The sequence below is a fragment of the Phyllostomus discolor genome, chromosome X (genome assembly GCF_004126475.2).
Source record: "Phyllostomus discolor isolate MPI-MPIP mPhyDis1 chromosome X, mPhyDis1.pri.v3, whole genome shotgun sequence".
Lineage (NCBI taxonomy): Eukaryota > Metazoa > Chordata > Mammalia > Chiroptera > Phyllostomidae > Phyllostomus > Phyllostomus discolor.
In genome coordinates this window covers 74,068,413-74,085,743 of record NC_050198.1, presented here as the reverse complement: position 1 = coordinate 74,085,743, position 17,331 = coordinate 74,068,413, and the positions used below count along the sequence as shown (strand labels likewise).

Here is a 17,331-nt window from a genome sequence, read left to right as displayed (position 1 = left end):
ATGATCTGCCACTGCTCTACCTCTACAGTCTCATCTCAGGCCACTCTCAGCCTCATTGCTAAATTTTAACCACACCGGCCTTCTTTCAGTTCCTCAAATGCGCCAAGTTTGTTTCCTGACACAGGGCCTTTGCAATTGCTATGCCTACTGCTTGAGTCTCTTTCCCTCTATTCCTCACATGGCTGTCTTCTAATCCTTTAACTCTCAGTTTAATTGTTCCTTCTCAATGATGCTATCACGGAATATTTTATAAATTAGGTCATATCCATTAGTATGTTTCTTTGTTTCCTTCATAGCACCTTATCAAAATGTATAATTTTTTATTTGTTGGCCTGTTTCTTTATCTTCCTCATTAGAATCCAAGTTTTATAATAGTAGGAACCATGTCTATCTTGTTCATCATTGTAACCCTAGCACTATTGAATGAATGAATGAATCACTGAGTTCATGTGGTCAGGAAAAGCCGCCTTGGGGAGAAATTATTTGAAGAGAATTTTGAAAAGTGGATGGATAGGCAAAATTTTCATAATCAAGATGAAGGAAAAATTATAGGTAGTAATAGAAGTGGCATTGCTGAGGCAAGCATGGTTCTAGCACATTTGGGCAACAGTGAAACATGGAAGCTGCCTGCAGTGGAAGCTTTTGATTAGGTAACAGGAACAACTGGTTTGTTAGTTGGTTGAGGCATAATTATGTTGAATCTGAAAGAATAGACTACTGTTTTTCTTTCAGTGTGGGCAATAAAAGAGAATCCATTGAAAATTTTGAAACAGGGTCATGGTGCAGTGTTTTAAGAAGGTTTTCCAAGGAGGAAATTAGTATGAAAGTTTATGGAAAGTATTGCTTAAATGGAACAGATTTTGTCCCATCAGTTAAATGGTTATAGAAGAAAAAAAAAAGATTAACACACATGAGTCAGAAAGGTTTATTTTGGCTACAAGACCCTAGAATTGTCTAAAGTATTAACTGAGATGATTTGGAAAAAAAAAGATGCAGGGATAAGAAATAGACATAGACAAACTTTTCCTTCCTTTCCTCTAATAAAGAGCTAATGAATGAAGAAGGCTTATGGAAGATGAGGGAAAAAGTACATGAACTTTGTCTCCTGCTTTGAATAAATGGGAAGTTACAGTATTACTGGAACTGATACTTATTTTCAAAACAGTTTCATGAGGGAAGCTGTCTGATTCATAAACTTTAGTTCTGAAAGTTAGATTGTTATGGCTTAGATTACACTATATACAGTACATGAAAATAAGATAATTCATCCTAAGCATTTGAAAGAAATTAAATACATTAAAATTTAGCGAACTGTGAATTAGAATGTTTAAACTTGTTTTGTACCCTAGTCAGGCAAGGCTCTGCAGAAACACACAACACTTTCCTGATTTCACCTTTTGTTCACACTTTGTCTTTTCTCCATTCCCTCCCTCTCTTCTCTTGCCATCCACAAATAAAATGTCCTTCAAGCTCCTCTAGCTAGCCTTTTTTGAAAACCTTACTTTCCTGGAATGCTCTTTTCACAATTCTTATAGCAATCAGAGTCTGTAGTATAACACTCAGTTTGATACTTTTCTGTGTTCATGAATTGTTTCATGATTGTCCTTTTCTGTCTACACTTATTCAAACTGTTTTGAGTAAGCATCTATCATAATATTGAACACACCACTGGGGGTTCATAACAACTTGTAGAATTGGTTGACTGACTGATAATTTATGTTAGAATTAGTTGCTAGATATAATGTGTCCTGTGTCTGATATAGTATCTTAAAAAAGCTGTGTAATATTACATTAAAAAGGGACACACCTTTGGTGAGGTGACCAAGGCCAAGAGAGCTTCAATGAGTTGGTAAAGGTCATAGAGCTGCTTAGTGGAACAGTGGACTGTAACTCTGGTTTCTACTTCAGGTTTATGAAATTTGATGATTTTGGAGGCAAATACCATAGGTAAATACAGGCATTACTATTTCCTGACAGGTGTGATGGCACATCAAAATGAGAGTGAATTGTAAAGTGCTCTGGGTTCTGCAAAACAAAATGGCCCTTCAAGTTAAGTTACTTGGAAGGACATCCTTTGCAGGGATGCCTAAGGTAGGCAGGCCTTCCATTTGCTCCTTCCTTCTATGAGTCAGAAAACCATAAGTCCGGAAGATCCCTTCCCAGCCTGTAATCAGGGTTCCAGACAAACAAAGTAATGTTGTTTGGAATTTCATGGTGATAGGATCCCCTGGTTTTACTGAGGAATCTCTGAAAGATAACTGAGTTTTAGAAGAGTCTGTTTAGCTGAGTTATATTTACACCTAATTGTATACCATTTAAGATCGGCCCCTTAATTTCTGAGATTGTTTCAATATAATGCGTCCTCAACATAGTATCTCACTATTAAAAAAACATCCATCCCCAAGACCCAGATTAGCCCATTTCCACTCATTATTTTCATCAGATCATTGTTGTGGCCTTATAGGTGGAAGATCTAATGTGATCTGATGGAACAAGCCCTGGATGCTGGAGATATTGACACCAGTCTCAGCTCTGTGGTTAAGCTGCTGTGTGAAAAACCACTTTTTCTCTTTAGGCTGTAGTTTCGTCATCTGTGAAATGGGGTTAATTTTGCTTTCCAACAGGATTACTTCCTCAAAACTTTCCATCTTAGGCCTTTCTCTATTTTTGATTAAGTTGGTTTTACTTTGTGTATTTTAGACCATATGAAATTTTTTTTAGGTGAGGGGCTCTTTTTTTTGTAACAACAGAGACTCAATCAGGAGGTTATTCCAAACCCCTTTCCAGAGTTGGAGGTGGGAGGACATATATGGCTTGAAAATTAGACTCTAAAATTACCATTGCTTTGATTTTTTGGTCTTAATCTTCAATTCATTTTGAATATTAAGTACAATTTTAAATGTATTATATTTTATTTATTGTAAAAGAAGAGAACAAACATGATTTGAAGAATGTTAAACACCACTGCCAATACAAATGCTCAAAAAGGAGAGAAGATGCCTCTTCTTACCTCTTTCTGTGTCGTAGAGGTACACAAACTTCTCCCACTTGTAGTGGCCCAGAAGACTCAGAATAGCACCCTTCAAGGCTGGGCGCATCTGGATGACAAACTGCACATCTGCATCAGTTGGGAAGCTGGGCGTGACAAAAGATGTGTGCAGGGCCCCACAGAAGGAGGTCAGAGTGTTCATTGACATCTGGTCATAGAATCCAAAGATGGCATACACCCCTCTTGAGAATTGAGAGCAGACTGCAATGAGAAAAATAGAAATTTCAGTAGTCCCATGGTTCCTTGTTGCAATTGCAGGGTTGGAAATACAATGTATAGTTACGTTTTGGGTCTAAATAATATGCCTCAAAAGAAAACTAAGATTTCTGAAATCCTAGAAGCTTTTAAAAGCCCAGCTGTGCAGCAAAAGAGTAAGGAAGGGGATAATTTATTTAATAGAGTTGCATATTCTATATATCTACCATGAGAAGGAAACTAAGAAAATGTGGGGGAAAAGAGGTGAAGGTTGTCTTACCCTTTTTCAGTAAACCTCCCAGCTCATTTGGTGCTACCATACTTCCACCATAGCCGCCTAAGTACCTCATAGTACACCCACACCCCCTTCAAGATACAACTGTCTTGTGTCTTAACCTTTAATGGCATTTTCTGCTGCCAAAAATGACTGATGATTTAGTCAGACAAAGTACTAATGTGTCTGCTAGGAAATGTGTTGATCCTCTTAGGTAACATAATGATTTAATCATAGTTATTTTATTACTAATACCTTTAATGTAGGCTACTAATAAAGAGGATTTCCGATTCTGGGCAGGTCATTGGGATGATTGGCCTTCCAGTGCCCAGTGAATCATGGCAGGCAGGTGGGCCTATTCTTCCCACGTGTAATTGGCAACGTGCTATCTTTATCCATTTGCATTTATCTTCTAGATCTATTAGCCTACATATAGAACTTTCACGTCCTCCTCATAATTGTAGTCAGCTTTACTTTATTTCAAAGTGGGCCACACCACCATCTCTTTCCTCTTCTGGCCCAGATGAGCTTAAAAAAAATGTGAACCAATTTCGACATTAGCTTAAGTAGAACATAATTAACAAAGCAAATCAACTACAAAAACACAGTGTGGTGCATTCCCAAGCCAAGTGGAAATGATCTTTAGATTATCTGCACTACTGCTTCCTTCTATTCATGCAAAGTAGACAGAACAGGCAACTGATAATGTGGTGTGATTTAAGGGATTCTGTGTGGAAGCCACTGTTATGCTTCTTCAGGTTTAGAATGTTGAAAAAAGTCAGTGGCTTGAGAGGGGGATTAAATATATTCTTTTTCATCCATTAGCATGTTAAGGTGAATTAATGTCTGATTAGATGCTAGAACAAGTGGCAAGGCAGATGGTTAAATTTTGAGGGGGATGGGTGGATCAGAGAAGAGAATATAAAGGGTCTGAAGTCCTCCCTGAGAGGAAAAACAGTGAAGTCATTGGGCACCAAAAGAAGGAAGGCTCTAAAAGTAGGATGAAGGCAAGTAGAAAACCAATTTAATTCACTTCTTGACTGTGTTGTGAGAATTAGAGAGTTCTCAGTATTTGTGGTATCATGCTTTCTATTTAAACCTACACTGATTAGGGATGCTTCCTTTTATCAGCCGAACTTATTAGTCATTGTCTTGCAGGTAGCATTTCAAACATGATTATCAGTTACTGAAGTATCTCCATCAGGGAAGATAATAGCCTCTAACTTGAGATATTCTAGGTGATCCCCAAATGCATTTAATCTTTGTATTAAAAGGATCAAGCCAACTTAAGAATTAATCTGGGGCACCTCATGAAAGGGGGTGGTCAAAGGGAGTACTCAGAAACAGAAATTGGCCAGATGTCACTTTGCCTTGGTCTTCACCAGTAGAGACACTAAGGAGAGTCCCATTCCCAAATTAATCCTGTAAATGGAGAAGCTCTTTTATTAGTTTTTATTTTTTTTTGCTATTATAGTCATTCCAACTTTTTCTCACTTTCCCCTAACCCAGTTCTTTGGTTTATTCCTTCATATCTTTCCTCTCGCCCCCCTTCCCTCCAGCAGCTGTCAGTCTGATTCATATATCTGTGCTCCACTAGTATTTTGTTCATTAGTTTATTGTGTTCATTAGAATCTACATATAAGTGAGATCATGTGGTATTTGTCTTTCACTGACTGACTTATTTCACTTAGCATGATATTCTCCATGTCCATCCATGCGGTCACAAAATGGAAGAGTTTCTCCTTTTCTACTTCTGTGTAATATTCCATTGTATAAACATACCACAGCTTTTTTATCCACTCATCTACTGATGGGTACTTTGGCTCTTTCCAGATCTTGGCTATTGTAAATAATGCTGCTACAAACATAGGGGTGCACATATATTTTTTATACTGGTATTTTTGGATCTTTAGGATATATCCTCAGAAGTAGAATCACTGGGTCAAAAGGTAGTTCCATGTAAATGGAAAGTTTTGCAGTACCAGGTCAAATCTTGGCCAGTGTACATAATGATCTATATAAAATTCACAATAGTGACAGCTGTTGAGTGCTTAGTAGGCACCAGGCACTGTGCTAATAAGTACTATACAAATATTATCTCACTTGATATTTTCAATAGCCTCATGAGGTTTTCTACTGTAATGCTAATCAATGCTTTAAAAACTACAAAAAATACTCATAAAACCACCATGCAACCCAAGAACTATAACATTACTGATACCTTATTTTTACTCTGTCTTCCTGCTCTATTGTGTCTACCTATTTTGACCTCTCTGTCCCTCTGAGGTAATTATTATCTTGAATTTTGTATGTATCATTACTTTGATCTTTCAAAAATATACGAACACACACACACAAAGTATATGAAGTTATTTTTGCTTCTTTTAAAATTTTATAAGAAGGGAATCAAATTGTATAGGTGAAACCCAGACTCCAGGAAGGAGCACTCAGTGAAATCTTTAAGCCTGTATATGATGACAAGTGGAATGAGACAAAGAAAGACCTTATAAAAATGTGTGAGTGAGCAGGTGTGAAGGAACACAGCGAAAATCAAAATTTGAAACTAAGCTTACAGTTTTGGTCATGGCTCAGGCAAGGGATTTAGGAGTATTATAGATCAGCAGCAGCCCTCAGGGAACACTAGGCTACTGTGGTCCAAAAGGCAGACACATGGCAGTGCACACCAACAAAAAGAGTGTTAAGAGAAAAATCTGTAAATGTTCTATTCCCTTCATATAAAACAAGTGCAGCTGCCCTGCAAATACAATTGTACATAGTTACCATAGCTCTAATTCAAAATATAAAAGGAACAGTAGAAGTCCCAGTGGTGAAGATAACTGCCACATGAGGACAGAGTTAATAGCCTCTGAGAGAAACTGGGGCATAGGGGGCCCGTGAATGGCCTCTCACAGTGGATCTCTCTGGTTCTGGTCTTATTCCTGGCTGCAGAAAGTAAGATTGAATGGAACAGTGAGCTGACCCAAAGGGCAATGTGTATGTGTTTAGATTTTTTAGAATGAGCTATAAGGAACTTAAATGGCTATTTTATTCAGTGATTTTTCAAGCATGGTCTTTAGTGTGAAATACTTTCTCAAAATGAAATTTTATGTGAAAAAGTTCAATATATAGGAGATAAAGTGGACCTCTTCTGATTCATCAGAGTTCTACTGACACCTTCCTATCATAAAGAAACTGTAACACAAAGGAGGAAGTGTCTTGTATGAGGTCATGGCAATGAGTTACAGACCAGTCACTTAGAAATGCTTTATCAGCATCTCTACAGCATCCCTACTCCAGAACTATCTAGGGCAGCATGGGTCAGGATTTGACTGCCAGGAAAGTGACTTACCCTTCTTGCTCTCAGCATAGAATAGATGGATACAGCAGGGGTTTCCCATGACTCATCTGCTGGCTGCTCCTCTCAACTTCCCCAGCCCTAAATACTAACAATGAGAGCAGTTGGCAGATTGGTGATTTGGGGAGGACTCATGATTCTTTTTGGCAATTTCTGTTACCTTAATGTGAATCCTTAATGAACCACATTCATTTCTTTATCTCAGAAGACTAGTCCTTGGTAAAATGATGCTAGAAGTAATTGTCTTGGCAATCTTATTGAGTATTGAAATGGAAAGGGCAACAGTTCATAGTTCTACAAGTCTTAAGCTGCAATACTTTGTGCAAGTTACTTAACCTCTCTGAACTTCAGTATAAGATAATAATTATGAAGGCAAGTTCTGAAATTAGACCATATAGGTTGAAATCCTGAATCTATCACTTAAGCAAGTTACTTAATATCTCTGTACTTCTGACCCAGTTTCTTCATCTGTAAAATTGGGATAATAATGCCTGTTTCAGCATTGGTTGTGAAAGTTAAAATTAGTTCATTCATGGGAAGCATCGATAACAATACCTGGCACATAATAGATACTCAATTAATGCTAGCTATTTTTCACAAAAAATATTTACTGAACATCTACTATGTGCCAGGCACTGTCATAGGTGTTTTGAGATATAGGAGATAAAAAAGATCCTGTCCCCTTGGAACTCATCTACTAGTGAAGGGAAAAGACAATAATAAATGTGATAACTAAAATATAAAGTATGTCTTAAGTTATAAGTGTTGCTTTTCACTACTGTCATAAGGAGAGCAGTAAATGAAATGGTACATGGAAAATACCTAGCTCAGTGCCTACCATATAACTTGGCAAATAAATAGTTCTCTTTCTGTTTCTTTTCTCTTGCCAGCTCTTTTTAGCATACTTTGTCTTCTCTTAACCCCATCAGATTACCCTCCCCACAGTAACCACTGTCCTGGACCTCACACTGAGTACCAAAGTAGCACAGCTTTTCTTCTTCTGCAGTGTTCTCTCATATTCTCATTCCTTGGTAGTAATGGGCTAAGAAATAAACCCTGATAATTTGGTTTGAGTATGTGCAGCTGTCCTCTGAATTTTCTGGTCCTCAAGTAATACTAGTAAAATACTGTCCTCACTTGGGGCCTCCATACTTTCCCAGTACAAAATATCTTGGTTATCTGTCTCCACCTCTTCCCTCTAGCAAAACACCAAATTCTCCTCCTTGAAGATGTCATTTCTGAGTACATCCTGGATTCCTGGGAACTCTAGCATAGCTCGGCAGCATTCCCTTCAATGGTAAGTGACAAGCAAGGCTGGAGCCAGCTGTCATGCTTTTATTTATAGTCCTAAAGTCTGTAGAGTCAGGTAGGTATTGTTAATATACAGCATGGCAGCTAATTACACCACCCATATTCCAAAAGGCATTGTTATAAAAATGTCAAACAACTCAATTACCCCAAAGATCAGAATAACAATATTTCATATCATTTACAGAACACTTTTCATAGCCTTTTGAATCAGAGAAAAGAGAAAACAGAGTCTTTTGCTTACTTAATGATAACATTTGAAGTAAGCAGGAAGAAGAAAAATATAGCTGTGAAGGAACAAATAAAGATATACTACAAGAAGGTTCTCCAGGTAATACCACAGTAGAGTGAATTCCAGGGGATCAAACAGGCTTAAAGTTGGGAGGGTCCTTAAGAGGTCACATAGTCTAATGCTTTCTAAAGCTGTGGTCCATCCATGGTGAAGTTTTCAGTCTGGTGAAATATGCATATGTCTGTATGTGCACATGTGTTGGAGTAAGGCTGACAACTATTCTTTTTTAGAAGGGTCAATCATTGTATCTATGTAATTTCTATTTTCTAGCATTGTACATAGGGTCCTTTTTGTTCTGAAATGATATTGTTGATGATAAATTACATATATATATATATATATATATATATATATATATATATATAATTATTAGTTCCAGACCATCATGATAAAGCAAGTTGTGATCTTTTTGCTGGTGGAGGTTCTTGCCTTCAATTAGTAAGAATTCACTACATCTGTAAAGTACAGTAAAGAAAACTACAACAAAATGAGGTACACCTGTTAAATATATACGTCTATACAAGGTCTGTCCACAAAAAGTCCAGCCATTGCTAATGTAATGGGAATGGTTTGTGAGAAATCGAGGTAACTGGAGAGTACCCTGGAATGCAGATGCATGAACAATGACAACTTCACTGTACTAGTCATTGGGGGCAGTAGATGTCATTGAGTGAGCATGTGTACTGTGTGGGCTTTCACATTCAAAATGACTGAGTGAGTGGAGCAACGAATCTGCATCTAATTTTGCATTAAGCTTGAATATTCCTCCATGGCAACTATTCAGATGATTCAAAAGGTCACAGCTCTGGGAAACTGGTAATTGGCAGCTTCATCAGGTGTATCTACCATGTGCCAGGCACTGTTATGTGTCTGCTCACGCATCACATCTTGTGCAGAACTTTGTGCCGAAACATCAAATCACCTAGGTGACTCAGCCCTGCTATAGCCCAGATTTGGCACCCCGTGACTTCTGGCTTTTCCCAAAACTAAAATCACCTTTGAAAGGGAAGAGATTTCAGACTATTGATGAGATTCAGAAAAATACGATGGGGCAGCTTATGGCAATTGGGAGAACTGTGTGAGGTCCCAACGTGCCTACTTTGAAGGGGACTGAGGTGTCATTGTCCTATGTACAATATTTCTTGTATCTTCTTCAATAAATGTCTCTCTTTTTCACATTACATGGCTGGATACCTTCTGGACACACCTTGTATATCATATATATGCCTCTCCAAATGTGTCCATGTCTTAATCCCCCAAATCTGTATATTAAGTTATATGGTAAAGGGGAATTAAGGTTGCAGATGGAATTAAGAGTCAGTATCAGGGTGATATACTAGAAAAACTTTACCAGACATTGTTAGCTTTGAAGGTGGAGGAGGCTATGAGCTAAGAAAAGTTATTGGCTCCAGAAGTTAGGAAAGTCAAGAAAATGAATTTTCCATCTATTAGAGCGGGAGAGTCACTCATTTTCTCCAGGGACCACATCAGCCTCACAGCTGCCTTCAAAGGGCCGAAGTAATTTTAGGACTGTATAAATGTAACTACTCAACTGTTAAGGAGTCAAAATTACATTCAGGCCTTTGAAGGCAACCATGAGGCTGATGTAACCCCCAGTGAAAATGAGTTTGACACCTCTGTTAATTAGAGCATTTAGACAGCAATGCAGCCTTACTGGCACTTTGATTTTAGCTCAGTGAGACTCCTACTAGACATTTGACCTACAGAACTGGAAGATAATAAACTTGTGTTATTTTAAGCCACTCAATCTATGGTAATTTGTTAGAGAATAGTAAATAGAAAGCTAACACACTTAAGTAAAATTTTACAGTTGGTAACTCTAGGTCAACCTCTACTCTACTCAACTTTATTTCCTCCTTACAATCTTACTCATCTGAGAAGTCCAAAAGTTTTGATACTAATGATCTAGTCGCACTCAGTACAGGAACCATCTCTCGTGAAGTCATGAGAGATGACTTACCTCTCCTTCAACACTTAAAGTGACAAGGGAGCTCTATACATACAAACAGTCCTTCCCTTGCAAGGCAGCTCTGATTATTAGGGAACTCTTCCTTAAGTTAAAACTAACTTTATTTATTGGGCCTCTTGAGTGCTCCATGGTACATCAAATTCAATTCCACATGACCTCAACTTAGTTTTATAGGAAGCTTAAAAATACAGTTGATGTATTCAGGAGATATGTAATGGCTATTAGCTATTCAAGTTTGTGCCGTTAGTATCTGTATCCTGCCTTCTTCCTCTCAGGCTAAAGTTCTGTTAAAATATTCTACTGCTACTAAGTCCCTGCCACCTCCATAAGCTATCATTCTACTGCCTTCCTTACCACTATCCCTAATGATGGCACGATGAGGACCTTGCAGTCCTCTGCATCTACAACTATTTTCTGCTTCCATCACTCTACTGAATCTGCTTTCTCAAGTTTGATGATGACCTGCTTACTGTCAAGTCTAACTCTATTCAGTGACATCACTGAACTTGACGACTGAGCAATATTTGATATTGTTGGCCAAATCCTCCCCATTTAAACTCTCCTCTCCCGTTTCAAGACCACTAAACCCTGCTGGTTCTAACTCCCTAACTGCACTTTTTCTGTTTTCTCTTTGTCCACTCCTTTGATGAAAATGTACTCACAGATTTTGTCCTTGGATGAGTTCTCTTCTTACTTTTTTTTTTTTCCATTAGACAAATATTTATGGAGCTCCTGATATAAGCCAAGCAGGATGAACTTTATGTAGAAACATGTAGCTTCAGACACATTCCTGAATTACAAATCCACATTTCTAACTGCTCATAAAATAGCTTTACCTAGATACATTTATGGCATCACTCACTTAGCATATTATTTTTTAAAGATTGTATTTATTTATTGTTAGAGAGAGGGGAAGGGAGGGAGTAAGAGAGGAAGACACACATCAGTGTGCGGTTGCCTCTTGTGCGCCCCCTATTGGGGACTAGATCTACAACCCAGCCATGTGCCCTGACTGGGAATTGAACTGGCAACCCTTTGATTTGCAGGCCAGTGCTCAATCCACTGAGCCACACCAGCCAAGGCCACTTAGCATATTATTTCTCCACTCCCACCCTCTATGTGCAGACCTGCTCCTTTTGTTCCTGTTTTTCCTAATCTATCATTGGCACTGCTACCTGATTACTTTCTCCTTTCTTTGCCAAATGTCTGATCAAAATCTACCCACTCTTCTTCTGGTCGCCCAAGCTAGAGCATTAAAGGCCATCTTTGCCTTCTTGCTCTGCCTCATTCTCCTATATCATTGTTTTGTGATGCTTCATCAATTCTACCTCTACAGCTTATGGGGTATATTGCCTATTCATCTTCAGTTCAGGTTCTCATTCTTTGTCTCAGACTATGAGAATAGTCTCCTAACTGGTCATCTGCTTCCAGTCTTTGCCCTAATCTATCGTTGGCACTGCTACCTGATTACTTTCTCCTTTCTTTGCCAAATGTTTGATCAAAATCTACCCACTCCAATCTCCTTTTGCAAGAATCTGCTCTGTGTATGAGTTGTTAATGGACTAATAAATGAATATTTACAAATGAGTCAGCTCAGGGTTTCTCAACCTCCACAGGCACTAGTAACATTTTGGGCTGGAAAATTCTTTGTTGTGGGTGACAGTCCTTCACATTGTAAGATGATTAGCAGCATCTGTGGGATCTACCCATTAAATGCCAGTAGCACCACCACTACTCCTCAGTTGTGAAACCAAAAAAGCCTTAAACATTGCCAAATAATATCCTTTGTGGGGCACCATCACTCACTGTTCCCTTCTCCCTCCTTGCCCCTCATTTGAGAAATAAAGGTTTACCTTATGACTTCCTCTCCACAGAGAACAAGGCCTTGACCTTGTGAAAATGCATATATATATCTAGAAGATCCCAAAGGAGAAATAATAGTGTAGGAAAGCTAGGAAGGTTGAATATCTTGGGCTCTTCAAAGCCCATCATAAAAGCAGATACCTTAAATTGCCCTTAAATTTGCTATTTGTGTTTAACCTGGGGATGTAACAGAAGGAGAATTATAAAAAGTATGAAGGTAGCAGGGTGGGTATGGGGTAGTAGCCAGCTCATACCTTCCCTGGATTCATATAGATCAACCTCCCCATACCCCTGAATCCACTTTGGTCTTGAGTTCTAGTAACCATAGTGACCACTTACATGCACCAGAGTCAGAATAAGGTGTCAGCCCCATTCTCCAGTTGATAATTCTATGGTTTAATTACCATCTTTGGGTTAATTCCCTTGAACATTTTGTTCAGCTCTCAGGAGTACACTGACTTCCAACAGTCTAAGTAGTTATTTTTGCAATTGAATGGCATGTATCTAAACGCTGGCAAAGCAAATACTCATTATCAACATTTGATCCTACTTGAATGTAACAGTTTGCAAATGCAGGCATTAACATATGAACACATGTATTTTTGAAAAATCAGTTTGCAACTCTAAGTACAAACCACCCTTCCATAGCAGTATCAGAAATGGCAGTAGAGGGCTGGAGTAAGGGAGTACTTGTTAGGCCTTTTTATATCAAGAAAATAAGTATTGGAGTTCAGGAGATTTTTAATTTTTTTGCTTATTCATTCATTAATATATACATTCAGCAAATAAAATTTTGAGTTCCTACTCTGCGTGACAAACACTGTCTTGGTGCTAGGATACAGCAGTGAACAAAACAGATAGGAACCATGTTTTCATGATGCTTACAGTCTAGTAGAGGCAGCAACTATTAATAAAATAATTATATCAATGTGTGATTATGATATGTGACTACCATGTCCTCCCTGTGTTTGAGGCACCAAAAGAGGACTAGCTTGGCTGGAGTGTAGCCAGTAAGGAGAAGGGTGTATGATGAGTTTGGTAGGAGGCAGGGGCTCCACCATGGAGGACATTGTAGGACACTGGCAAGGAATTTAGATTTTATTCTAAGGACTATGGGAAGAAATCTTAGATGGATTTTGATTATGGGTATTCCATGCACTGTTTTATATTTTAAAAAGTTGTACTTATACACTAAATCTTTGTGGCTTATTTATTTTATAACTGGAGGTTTGTACCTCTTATTGCCCTTCACCTTTTTCACCCATCCAAACCCCCCTCCCCTCTGTCAATCATCAGTTTGTTCTGTGTTTCTATGAATCTGTTTTTTTATTTGTTCATTTGTTTTATTTTTTAGAATCCACATAAAAGTGAAATCATATAGTATTTGTTTTTCTCTATCAGATTTATTACACTTGGTATAATACCCTCTAGGTCCATCCATGTTATCACAAATATCAAGATTTCATTCTTTTTATGGCCAAGTAATATTGTACCACATCTTCTCTATCTAATCATATACTGTTGAAACTTAGGTTGCTTCCATATCTTGACAATTGTAAATAATGCTGCAATAAACATACAGATGCATATATCTTTTTGAGTTAGTGTTTTTGTTTCCTCCGATAATACCCAGAAGTGGAATTTCTGATTAGTATAGTAGTTCTATTTGTATTTTTTTGAGGAATCTCCATACTGTTTTTTACAGTGGCTCAACCATTTACAGTCTCACCAATAATGCATGAGAATTCCCTTTTCTCCACATCATCACCAACACTCATTATTTATCAACTTTTTTTTGATGATAGCCATTCTGACAGGTGTGAGGTGGTATCTAATTGTGATTTTGATTTCATTTACAGTTATACATAAAGAATCTATAGAAGTATAATATGGTACAAGGAATATAGTCAATAATATTATAATAACTTTGCACAGTGACAGGTGGCTCCTAATCTTGTGGTGATCACATCATAAGGTATATAAATGTTGAATCACCACCATGTTATACACCTGAAGCTAATAAAATATTGTACATCAACTATACTTTGGTAAAACATTTAAAGAGATATATTAAGTGAAAGAAGCCCAACACATTTTATGTATATACTGTATGTAGTATACGTACTGTAAATATTGCATACCATCCCAATAATGTACTGTACTATGTATTGTAATGTAAGCAAAAATGAACAAACAAAACAAATGAACAAAACTCATAAACACTGACAACATTATTGTGGTTACCAGAGGGAAGGAAAGCAGGGGGGAGGATTGCACATGCTATAATGATTACATTTATATTAAACTGTATATAAATAAAACTAAGAAAATAAATATTTCTCTATAACATGAAGAAAGACATTTACCTTGCTGCTCTATGAACAGTATATTTAAGGTGGCAACAATGCAAGCAGGCAGAACATTTGGGATGCCATTCCTATAATCTATGTGAGAGATGATAGTTTGGATTTGAGTTGTGGCAGTGGAGGTGGAGAGATTTGGAGTTTATTTTTGAGGTCAAATTGCTGGCATTGGGCTAGTTACTTAAACTCTCCAAATTTCATTTCCATATCTATAACCACTGGAATAATAGACCTACTTCATAGCATTGTTATATGTATTGAACAACACACACAACAATGTATTTTGTGTATTATGACTCTCATATAAGTCTGTGCTCAATTGATAAATGGTATCTGCTATTAATATTTAAAAAATTTTCTTATTGCTTTTGTACTGCAATGGGCTTTTATATGGTTCAGCTCCTAATTTTTTTGTGTGAACTTGAGCCAGTTACCTCACTGGGTTTTAGGTCTGTCTGTCTGTCATTTGTAAGCCAGCAGAACTAATACCTGGCCTGCCCACCTCACAGGGATGCACTGGGTATAAGTGGAAATAATAGCTGAAATACTTATTTGAAAAATTATGAAAGCTACTATATGAGTATCAGTAAGTACTATTGGGTACAATATAGGTTTTTGACTCCCAGAATTATCCTCATAACAAATAACTCAACAGAATCATCATTCTTCCCAGTCTCTGCCATTCACCCACAGATTTCCATCAGTCATCTAAAGTAGTCAGGGGTCTGTCTTGACTTGCAGCTCATTTTACATGGGATTTAGTACAATTATTAATTGAAAAACTAATTTATCCAATGATCCTATCACAGTAGTGAAACAATTTCTAAAGTTGAGCAGAAAAGTTATGAACTCTTGTGATGTCTCTGAATTAGCTCTAAGATTTGTCATGGACAGATAAAAGCTTCAACTTTAATATTCATGCCATATAGCATTTGAAAGCCATTTTCTTAATTTTTTTAGTTTATTTTTTTGTGCTGGCATTTTTTTTAAAGATTGCATTTATTTAGTTTTAGAGAGAGGGAAAGGGAAGGAGAAAGAAAAGAGGCACATCAATGTGTGGTTGCCTCTTGGGCGCCCCCTAACTGTGGACCTGGCCCACAACCCAGGCATGTGACCTGACTGGGAATTGAACCAGTGACCCTTTGGTTCGCAAGCCGGCACTTGATCCACTGAGCCACATCAGCTGGGCCTGTTTTCATTTTTTAAATTAATTTTTTGGGCAACATTTGTTAATAACATCCTATAAGTTTCAAATGTACACTTCTGTAATACATCATAAGTATATTGCATTGTGTCCTCACCACCCAAAGTCTAATCTCCTTCCACTACCATATGTTTGATCCTCTATATGCTCCTCACCCTCCCCCCATTCCTCTTCCCTCTGGTAACCACCAAACTGTTGTCAGTGTCTATGGGTTTTGTTTGTTTTGTTTCTTCATTTTTTGCTTTCTGTTTTATATCCCACTTATGAATGAAATCATATGGTTCTTGTCCTTTCCCATCTGACTTATTTAGCTTACAATGATATTCTCAAGATCCACCCATGTTATTGTAAATGGTAGTATTTAATTTTTTCTTATTGCTGAGTCATATTCCATTGTATATATGTACCACATATTCTTTATCCAGTCATCTATCAAAGAATACTTAGGTTGTTTCCTTGCATTGGCTACTGTGAATAATACTTGAAAGCTATTTTTTAAAGAAAAAGTCTTGCAGCCGATGCTGGGAGGTGAGGGTGAGCAGAACCCCTAAACAAAAATTATTCTTAAAAGCTAATTAATGGTTGTTTGTTACCTTATTTTATACATGCTTAAAATACTTGATAATTAAAAACAAAACCATATAGTCAGGAAAACATGCTTTTATTTCCCATTCTACTTGAATTCCTGGCATTAAGTACTTGATATTGAGTGTAATGGCCCAAATCACCTCCTTCAGCTTCGAAAATAGTGCAAAATCCCCTCTATAGTTTGATTGACAGGTTGGCATTTTATCTCCTCTGAAACACTTCTGATGATGGTGAACCCACTGCTTCCCAAAGTGGTACATTCTACTTTTGGATATCTCTAATTATTAGAAATGTCTTTATGATATGGAATGCAAATCTGCCTCTCTGTAACTTTCACCACCTATGGTTCCTTATGCCTGAAGCTCATAGAAAATATCTACTCCCTCATCTAATGGCATGCCTTTAAACATCTGAAGATATATATCTCACATGTCTGTGCTTTCTCTTCCTCAGAATAATCACCCCTAGCACTTCAGACATATGTCGTAGATCCCAGATCTTCACAACTATGGCCATCTTCCTCTTGACATGCTTCAGTTTGTTAAATGCCACTCTTAGAGTCTGGTGTCTGGGACTGAACGTCACACTGACAGTGAGACTGAACCCACCCAGAAGATAGTGAACTGATGCTTCCCACTGCCTATTTTGGACTAGACATCATATACTTATCAGTATTGCTTAAAATGGCATTGGTTTTTTAAACCAATCCACGGTAGAATTCTTTAGCATCTATTCCTACTTTATGGTCTTGAATTTATGTCCTAGTTTTCTTGTTAAGGAACCTCTGCCAAACCAAGCTTCCCCCAATGTTGGATATATGCTGTTAATTTTTTTGTACCTAAACACCTTT

The 17,331-nt window shown here is 37.5% G+C and overlaps 1 protein-coding gene across 3 annotated transcripts in view; it reads right to left on the bottom strand.

Moving 5' to 3' along the window:
- Positions 1–17,331, bottom strand: part of GRIA3 (glutamate ionotropic receptor AMPA type subunit 3) — a 394,073-nt gene that overhangs the window by 312,447 nt on the left and 64,295 nt on the right. For all 3 annotated transcript variants that reach the window (XR_004901045.1, XM_028522764.2, XM_028522765.2), the window contains exon 3: positions 3,011–3,250. Coding sequence is in view for 2 of the 3 variants with exons in the window: in XM_028522764.2 (XP_028378565.1) it covers positions 3,011–3,250 (240 nt within the window). In the remaining variant the exon portion in view is untranslated. The remainder of the gene's footprint in view (positions 1–3,010; positions 3,251–17,331) is intronic.